The sequence below is a fragment of the Salmo salar genome, chromosome ssa13 (assembly GCF_905237065.1).
Source record: "Salmo salar chromosome ssa13, Ssal_v3.1, whole genome shotgun sequence".
NCBI classification, from domain to species: domain Eukaryota; kingdom Metazoa; phylum Chordata; class Actinopteri; order Salmoniformes; family Salmonidae; genus Salmo; species Salmo salar.
In genome coordinates this window covers 72161335-72171271 of record NC_059454.1, presented here as the reverse complement: position 1 = coordinate 72171271, position 9937 = coordinate 72161335, and the positions used below count along the sequence as shown (strand labels likewise).

At 39.7% G+C, this 9937-nt stretch overlaps 1 protein-coding gene across 10 annotated transcripts in view; it reads right to left on the bottom strand.

Moving 5' to 3' along the window:
* Window positions 1–6220: 6220 nt before the first annotated feature.
* Window positions 6221–9937, bottom strand: part of ncam1a (neural cell adhesion molecule 1a) — a 320103-nt gene continuing 316386 nt past the window's right edge. For all 10 annotated transcript variants that reach the window (XM_045693503.1, XM_045693509.1, XM_045693504.1 and 7 more), the window contains one exon: window positions 6221–9561. In XM_045693503.1, the coding sequence (XP_045549459.1) occupies window positions 9432–9561 (130 nt within the window). In that variant the 3' untranslated portion in view covers window positions 6221–9431. The remainder of the gene's footprint in view (window positions 9562–9937) is intronic.

Below are 9937 nucleotides of genomic sequence, written 5' to 3'. Positions count from 1 at the left end.
TACTGTATTACTGGACGTTTATGGACAATTTGTTACATCTACAGCAGTACTATTAAAATAGTGTTGCCAAATGGATGAATAAACAGGACTTGTCTTTGATCTTCATTAAATGTACAGTGTAACTATGGGGCATTTCCATGTAAAAGGACCCATGACCACCAACGTGAAGTTCATAGGAGCATGTCAAATTGTGTGTCACATGAAAGCTAAGAGTCTATATATTTTTTATTTATTAAGGCATACTGGAATATATTCAACCATTTTCCATCCTAAAAATTAGGAATAAGCAAAGACTTTGATTTCAGGTCAAACAGATGGAAAAAGGGGTCTTAGACACATCTACCAGAAAAAGTCTTAAAAAGGTATTAGAAATACATCAAAACACAACAATGTTGAAGTGAAGCCCCCTGCCAACTAATATCAACACAAACTTTGTTTTGGAGAAATTATTTGCATTCTGTAAGTTTAAGAAACATTTCCTTTTGCCTTGTAATTCGATTACCAAAACCCCACATATCTTTAAAATATTCAGTAATTTCTCTTCTTCATGGAGGGAGGATTATGAAAGTTCACAGAAGTATCAAGTAAAGATAGACCTACCAATTAGTTAGTGTTTTTACTGATATCAAGTCTGTTTATGAATTATTAAGTGGTTCAAAATCAATTCTGTTACCAAATTGAATTGGCTACAATGATAAATCATAGTACTCCCAAACCAGTTGGGTCACCAGCTGCTGTCCTCCCTTCCACTGGCATACGTTTGTGTTCAGCTTATAACAATTTTCTTTCTCTTTCTGTTGTCTGGTGGTCAAACCGCTCACTCTCACGCTCCCTCTCTCTGCCGCTCTCGCTCTTCAGTTAATGTCACCTTTCCCGGCTCTAACTGACACTTACCATGACACCTACCACCTACCCTCTTTTCTATTTACTGTAACGAGCATCCTCACCCACTGAGCACCGACTGACTCTAGACTTACAAAAACGTTGAAAAGTAGTTCAAATTTGGTCAGTCTGCCCTGGCTGGACAAAATCTGAACCAAAAGGCACCCAAAGGACTCTCAGACCATGAGAAACAAGATTCTCTTATCTTATGAAACCAAGATGTAACTCTTTTGCCTGAATGCCAAGCATCATGTCTGGAGGAAACTAGGCACCGCTCATCACCTGGCCAATACCATCCCTACGGTGAAGCATGGTGGTGGCAGCATCATGCAGTGGGGATGTTTTTCAGCGGCAGGAACTGGGAGACTAATCAGGAGCGAGGTAAAGATGAATGGAGAAAAGTACAGAGAGATCCTTGATGAAAACCTGCTCCAGAGCGCTCAGGACCTCAGACTGGGGCAAAGGTTCACCTTCCAACAGGACAACAACCCTAAGCACACAGCCAAGACAATGCAGGAGTGGCTTTGGGACTAGTCTCTGAAAGTCCTTGATTGGCCCAACCAGAGCCCGAACTTGAACCCGATCGAGCATCCCTGGAGAGACCTGAAAATAGCTGTGCAGCAACGCTCCCCATCCAACCCGAAAGAGCTTGAGAGGATCTGCAGAGAAGAATGGGAGAAACTCCCCAAATACAGGTGTGCCAAGCTTGTAGCGTCATACCCAAGAATATTCAAGGCTGTAATCGCTGCCAAAGGTGCTTCAACAAAGTACTGAATAAAGGGTCTGAATACTTATGTGAATGTCATATTTCAGTTTTTTATTTTTGATAAATTTGCAGAAATTAAAAAAACTATTTTTGCTTTAATTAACAATATCATCAATTTTACAATAAGGCTGTAATGTAACAAAATGTGTAAAAAGTCAAGGGGTCTGAATACTTTCCGAATGCACTGTATATACTGTACTCCAATGTGCTCTACTGTGCTGTCCAAACTCGTGAAACATAGACGTCTATGATTGGTTCAGATTTGGTCCGGACCAACCAAATGTGATCTTGTTTGGAGGCGGAGCTCATTAGAATAATAGCCACTGTGTAGAATAATACCCAAATATGCAAAAGTTGTATATTGCATATTCCTACCTTTGTGTACCTCAGTGGCAACCTGTCATTCAGGGCTGTTTTGAGCCCAACCTGTTTAGCAATTTTTGTTGTTGTTATTTTGGCATTAATACGTGTCACATCAGTTTGCAAACACTATAAAAACAATGTATTGAGTTAATAAAGCCACATACAAACATGGTCTCTTTTTTTGCTTTCTTGAGTAAGGCAGCTCCAAAATGCAGGTGTTTCAGCCTAGCTCAGTGCTTTCTGTAGTAGAGGGGCAGCCAGCGGAAAATATAGAGTGTAGGGGTTGGCAATCTTCTCTAGTTGCGCCGTGATTTGCTCTGTCACTCAAGGGGACCCTGTTCTGTCACTCATGGGGACCCTACGTCACCACAAAATCTACAGGGAGAGCTAGAAAGTACAAGCCCCCTGCTGCCATAGATTTACATTAGAAGTGCCCATCCAAGAAGGCTCAAGGTCATTCAGCACAGTTAACATTATGCCAAATCACTTTATATCTACTGTAGCTTTGATTGGACTGATCATGTCAACATCATACTTTCATAATCTTAGCTAGCAAGCTAGACAAGCAGTCATCGTAAATCACGTCGTCAATCTACTGGCAAATCCTTTTCAATCCTTGTCATATGAAAATATATTAGAGATAAAACGTATCGGTGCTCATCGGCCATAAACATTACACAAGTTGGAAATCGCAAATTCAGCAATGAGAGGTTTGGAAGGAATCCGTGGCTAACTGCAAGCTTTGCAAAGCAATCACTATTTTGCTTCCCCTGCTATTCGGTGGAGAGGGTGTGTGGTCCAAGTCTGGGTTTAAGGGTCTCTTTTCCAAGCTTAAAAGGATAACATTCACACATAACACCATGGGCCAGAAAAGTAGTGTAGTAAGCTGTTAGTAGCCCATGTGCCTCAACCTAATAATTTGGTCCCTTTCCCCCTCATAACTTAGCCTACTGTTCTGACTTGGTGGTGCACATCTAGCCTATAGCCTGTTTTAGAGAAATGTCATCATCAAATATTGTAAGAGCTTTCATTGTCTGCTTATATGCCCCCTTTATTTATCCAACGGTTCTGACTTGGTGTACAGGGAGAATACTGTAAGAACGGCCCATGTTCTGAATTCTGTCGCTGTACATTTCAAAAGTGCTGAATAAATAGTTATATTGACTACCTCCGTCTTAGCTCTCTCCTTAAATATCTTAATCGAAATTACGGATTGCCTCTTATCCGCTAATTGTTCCCTTATGCCATAGTTTGTACATCTCAATTGTCAGCAGAAACCACATTTGTTTAAGAAAGTCAGCCATATCAGCTATGTTTTTTAAAAAGGCAGTAAATGAGGCTAAATTAACTATTTCGCTGCCAGACAAGGCTCTGCTGATAGCCAGGTGTAGCGTTGGTAAGGATTCACTCCATGGTGCTGAAAAGAAAGCTCTGCTGTCGGGACCACTTTATGTATGCCCTAACAGTTTGTGGGCACCGTTTGTCACCGTTATAGTGCAATTAATGTATTGTTTTGTGTTGTGTTGTGGCTTTGCTGGCATACATTCCAAAATTTTGAGGGGTTTGCCCCACCAAGATTTACATGCTAAAATTTCCACTGGTGTACCTATTCAGGATACATCACCATGAAGACAATGATATTCATATCCATAATTATGTATTTCTGTATAATACAGATCAGGGACCCATTATTTAAATAGGGATGTGCATCTTTCCCTTTCAAGACGATTCGATACGTATCAGAGCCTATGTATCTAGATACAATACAGGAACCATACCTTTTAGTTTGAAACGATTCAGTGCGATTCGGTTTGAGTAGAGAATGAATCGACGCGATTTGGTTCGATGTGATATGATTTAATGCACTAACATTTGTTGCATAAACACACATTTTCCATTCTATATACATTCAAATCTGGTTCTGATGGAGCTCGTGAGCTGGGCCTCTGAGCTAGGTATGTCTGAGCAGACATGAGTTTGTGTAAATTATGTATGTTTATGGTGTCTGCACTATGTAGGCACCTGAGCTGAGCATAAAGGTGACTAGACATCGACCATCCCACTACCACTATCAAATTAGTGGGGCAATATCTAAAAATGCACTGATTGTGTAGAGCAAAACTACCAAAACTATTGCTGATGGTGAACCTGAACAATCAAAATAAAGTCTATTGTAAGGCCTGTTCACCAGGTATTTTTTTTTGTATTTATTTATTTGACCTTTACTTAACTAGGCAAGCCAGTTAAGAACAAATGTCTTATTTACAATGACGACCTACTTGTAAAGCCCCACGGCCAAACCCTCCCCTAACCCAGACGACGCTGGGCAAATTGTGCACCGCCCTATGGGACTCCCGATCACTGCTGATTGTGACACCTCTAGCACTGCATGCAGTGCCTTACAGCTGCACCACCCGAGACTTCGATCACACCGACATCATTTTTGCATTTTGGTACACCAGAATTACATTAATTTCCAATGAAACGCTACGTTTGCCTTGCAGCATTGCGTTGCATAGGCACATGCAGTGCGTTCGGTGTGGTGCATAGGTTGGATTTATCGAACATATGTGTCAAACTGTATGCATAGATGGCTTGACAGAAATGGTAGCAGAAGGTGAATGTTGAACTTTTGCTGCATACAAAAGTTCCTGAGTGGCGCAGTGGTCTAAGAGGTGTCACTACAGTCCCAGGTTAGGATCCAGGCTATATCACGTCTGGCAGGGGCAGGCCGTCATTGTAAATAATAATGACTTGCCTAGTTAAATAAAGGTTAAATAGAAAAAACGATAAAAAAAATATCCAGATGATGGTGCGTACTATTTCGCGCAATGACGCTGTCGGTGTGTTCAAAGCATTAGGTATAGCCGGATGTGAGTTGTGTCTCTGGTAGCTTACTTTTATTCCGGTAAAACACCATTTTCAACAGCCCATAGATTTAAAAAAAAACGAGCAAATGACATAGGTTGTCACTACACTAATAAAGCCCAATATCACGGAAGCCATTTTACCATTTGAATGCTGAAGGTGCCGCGGATGTGCAAGATCAGGAACAGGCCACCTACCTCGCGTTGGTCCGCACGAAGCTGGGCACAGAGCGCATTTGACCAGGCTATTGATATTGCTTGGGCATCAATGGCTGTCAACACTTGCAGTTCAGCACTGAAGAGGTGCTGTTGTCACAAAATATTAGGTATTTTCGGGAAGGTAGAAAGAAAGTAATATGAACCGTCGATTTGTATCATTTGACCAATGCATGTTACATTTGGATCTGTTTGGGGTCCGCAGACCGATGCACGTGTATCTTAAACATTAAAATCAGGGATCGATGCATATCGTTGAATGTTACATCCCTATTTAATTCCGTTTACAGTAATTCCGTTACCGGATGTAGATCCACTTCACCTACTGTAGTTTAATAACCAAAATAGATTTTTTCAAACTCAATGTGTCATGTCATAGCTGACACTCCATTCTTTCTGACATCTTTGCATCTTAATTCGGAGCAGATATTTAACAGTTTTTGTAAAACTTGGTGGATAATTTTTTTGGGGAGATTTTACTATAATTCTGTTACTAAACATTGCATCTGCACAGTTCTTTCAGTAAATGTGTTTTTGTAAAATGTTCTGTGTAAACTGTTAAAATTAATCAGTGCATAGAGTTGTGCGGTTTGTTAAACTTTGAAATCAATGTTTTTTGTTTAGCAAACATTTTAAAGTGAAAAATAGGAGTCTCAGTGTAATTCCATTACCATGGAATTGTCCTTTTCTACCATCTAGTGGTTATAATCCTCAGCATCATGGATGTAGTGTATGGGCAATGTACGGTTAGTTGTGGAACAGACATACAGTTACTGGTTACAGCATATTATGACAATCATGGATGACAATATTTACTCAGATGTGTTTAGCGGCGTACTTCAACCCATTGTTGTTTACTTAAAAAATGACTGAGTAAATCCTGTAAACAACAATGGATTCTGGTAAATTTGAGCCCATCACTCAAATTGTCATTACATTTTTGTTTGGTAAACAAAGTGCATCCTTCATCATATCCAAATTTCAAACTACCATAAAATATATATTTTTTATTGACACTTACTAAAAGGCATGACTAACAAAAACTCCAACAAAACATTGTCAGAATACTTTCTTTGATGGACTTCTTGTCATTGTTGTGGCTAAGTAAAAGTCAATTACGCGATGATATTTTTCCTTTAACTTTATTGAACACAATTTCTGACAGAATGCAAAGTCAAACTGTTTTTTTTTTCGGTTAGTACTCAGTATTTACACCAGTGACAGTGGAGAGAGATGGTACCAATGTTTCACTTAGTAAAAATCTGTATACAAGAGAGAAGGCCCCAAAAGCAGGTTATGGTGGGTAAGAATGAGAATGGAGGTCTCTGGGAAACATATTGGTGGGGAAAACACCCCTATCTGACTGAAAATGTCACATTACCAACTTTTGTTTGGCTATCGGAGTAAGAGACTCCAAACCTCGTTGGATTGCCTGGGCAACGTTCAGCAGGTCACAACATTGGCCAACGTTCAGATAGAAATGCATGATGTAGAACAAAAATACCTATCTTTATATAGACTAAGCAATCACGTAATATCTAGTCAGGACAATTCTATCTGCAACATTCCAATGTTTTCATACTGAACATGGCCCCAGACTCCATTCAAATACTTGAAAAAAACGCTTCCGTACTTCCTGTATTCCTTGAAATAAACTGGCATGATTGGTGAGGTGGAAGCAATACGGTGACACCTCACTTTCACCAAGCCAACAGTGTCAGGTAAGTGGTTACTTTCAGGAAGTGAGGAAGTCAGAGAGAAAGAGCGTTTTTCCCTTTCTCATGGCATTTCTAAAGTTTTTGAAAATCGTTTTTTTGTTCCCCTCGACTTCTTTCCTGAAATAAGTTTCATGGCACAGTACACTAATGAAAATTTCAATGTAAACGTACATAGGAATTGGTCCCACATTATCATAGCATTTGAACATACAGGTCAAAAGCCACAGCAGTCCAGGTTTTTTTGGGTCAAGAGAAACCCATCTTTTTTTTTTATTACATGGTTAGGAATGGTTTATACACATTTAATCAGAAACTGTGTCATTTCAACACACCTCTTTACATTACAGAGCCTTGTGGAGTAAAAGCACTTGATGACTATTTTGAAGAAAACAAAAAAGTTCGGAACAGACAACAGTTTACAGAACACTTCAAAAGATCAATGTACAACAGATAAAGCCTTGGTCAATTCCTTTCTCAGGAACTTTTCAGTGCTGCCACACCAATGAAATCCAAGATAAGAGTACATTGCATGCTTGTTTCAGGTCAAGAAAAAAAATATTTTTCCTTCATTAATGATGTTCGGTTTTGAAGACAAACCGTGAGCACTGCAAGTCATTTGAGCCAATTGGGATTGGAAATATTTGATCATGTCCAAAGTTGTGTTTGTGTGAAACTACTTTTGGTGTAGTGATCATGAGTTAATCATTGGAATGAATGTTGTTTTTCCTTGTTTATTTGGGGAAAACATTTTATTTTGCATTAGTCACATGGAGAACCAGTGAATGAGGAGCCTTGTGAAAACGATGTGGACACAACTGACCACCTCCATTTTCACCCCCAGAGCTGAGTTTATGCACTAACACAATGACGCAGCGGTTTAGTCATTTTACAGTTTACAAACCAGTTACATTGTCAGTACTATTCCTGTGTTTTCCTTGGACTGTGTAGTAAAGGAATGGCAATGGACAGAACTAGGACACGAAACCTTATGCTGTCACCTCCTAGAACAGGCAGACACTGAGCAGGATGGAACGCATGCTGCCATTTTGACGTTTCAGAAGGCACCGTCTTCTTTTGTTTTCTTGTTTTCGTCTGCTCATTGCTTTCATGGTTTTTCATGGAATTGTTTTGTTGTCTGTACTATTAGCTATACCTTTCACAACCAAACTATGCATATTTTTTAAAATTCTATGACAAAGAACACGTATTCACACTAGGATATTCACGCATTCACAGTGCACAAGCTTGCAGTCTAAAGTATGAGAAACGCTGTACAAAAAGGTCAGATTTAATATTTTTTGATTTTTACCAAATCCACACCGGAGTACTATGGCTTAAATAAGAAATGTATAAATCCGGCCATTACATTTGTTTATATGCATAAAATATGCTGAAAAACACAAAACATACATTTTTATTCCCTTGCATTTTGAGATGAAGCCCAATCAATCACTAAATTGGAAGTGCTGTTGGCAACAGGCACAGTATTCTGAAGTTATGGGACAAAGCCATCAAACGGGGGAATAAATAGGACTGTTTCTAGGCTATTTTAAGGACTTCTGTTCATACATTCAGCTGCTACCACTCATATCTGGCCTTTGATTACATCATTCTCCCATAAGCCATGCTACTCTGTATGCCCGTCTCTTCCTGTGACCCCTTGGGACCTGCAACATTTCCGGGGTTAAAGCTGAGCCCTGAAACCCTTGGAGTGGAACAGGTCCAAAGCTCATCTAATAGGAGAATCAATTAAGAAGATATAGAGGTGTGTGTGTGTGTTAGAGAAAGTGTGTTCTTATATTTGCCAAAACAAATTAACCAAAAAATTGAATCTTAGAGACGATAAATTGCGTAACGTTAACCACCAACTCCAACCTCTATAACTGTGGAATAAACATTGTCTTTCTGCTGTGTCTTCTTTTGTTGTTGTTGTGTCTACACAATCTTGGGACAGAGTTAACACAATGTAAACATTCAAGAACAAAAATAAAAACAAAAGACAACCACATATGAAAAAATATGCTCTCTCTAGTTCTCAAAAATTATACATGAAAAATAAAGATACAATAAAATGCAGTTACTTCTGCACATTATTTAAACACACAACAAAACATACTTTTTTTTTTACCCCAAAATCCATTAGCAGTGGAAATAATGATGGCATTACTGCATAACAAAGAGAACATAGCTGGAAATAGTGTGTGGGTAAGGTGTGTGCACATCGTAAAGGCATTGTTCTGAAGTAAAGCTACAATTCCCATGGTTATCTGTGCCAATGATACTTAGCTTCTGTCCCATTTAAAAGACTGGTAACGTTGATGTTACATATAAAAGGAGGTCAAGGAGAGTGAACTAGAGGTAAGGATTTTCCTTCACGTGAACACAGAGAAAATGACAAAAGGAATAACAGATAAAGAAACACTAAGGCAGGTGCATTAGGTCTTATTCCCGCTCTACATGTCTAACAAACTCATCTTTTGCTCGGAGAACTCATAGAAGACACTGAAGAAAAAAAACCTTTATTGAGCTTTTTGTTGTTTGACGGAGTGGTGTGTGACGTTTTCCTCTGGAGGTCTGTGACTGTGGTGCACCCGACCCCCTCCCTTCTGGCTGTCGGGATCATGCTTTGCTCTCGTTGCCATTTGTCTTTGCAGCTTCGTTGGGGACTGTCTTCACCTCCGACAGGGCTTTCTTCACCTCTATCGCCTTCTCCGGCGCTTTACTTTTATCGTCTGTCACGATTTTGCCGCTGAAGGGAAGGAGAGTACCACACAAAAAGAGAGATTCTTTAAGTGATGAATACTAATCTATTGCAGCACGCAACTGTCTGTTCTAAGCGGCATTTTGTCTTAAAAAAAGGAAAAACAGTTGCTTCAGGTTTTTGAGGGAATGTGTATCCCCTGGAACCAAATGCATTTCACACATAACAGGATCTGCTCTGCTATCCTATCCTGACATCAAAGACGGTCACGCAGATGTCACAGCCGTTTCATGGGGGAATGCATGGTTATATTATATTGAGAGAGCAGAGATACAGTACGTGAGGGAACGGCACACTGGAACAGAACATCAATACGAAGCAATACTGGGAGGAAATACAGATGGTCTGAATTGAAGGAGGAGCG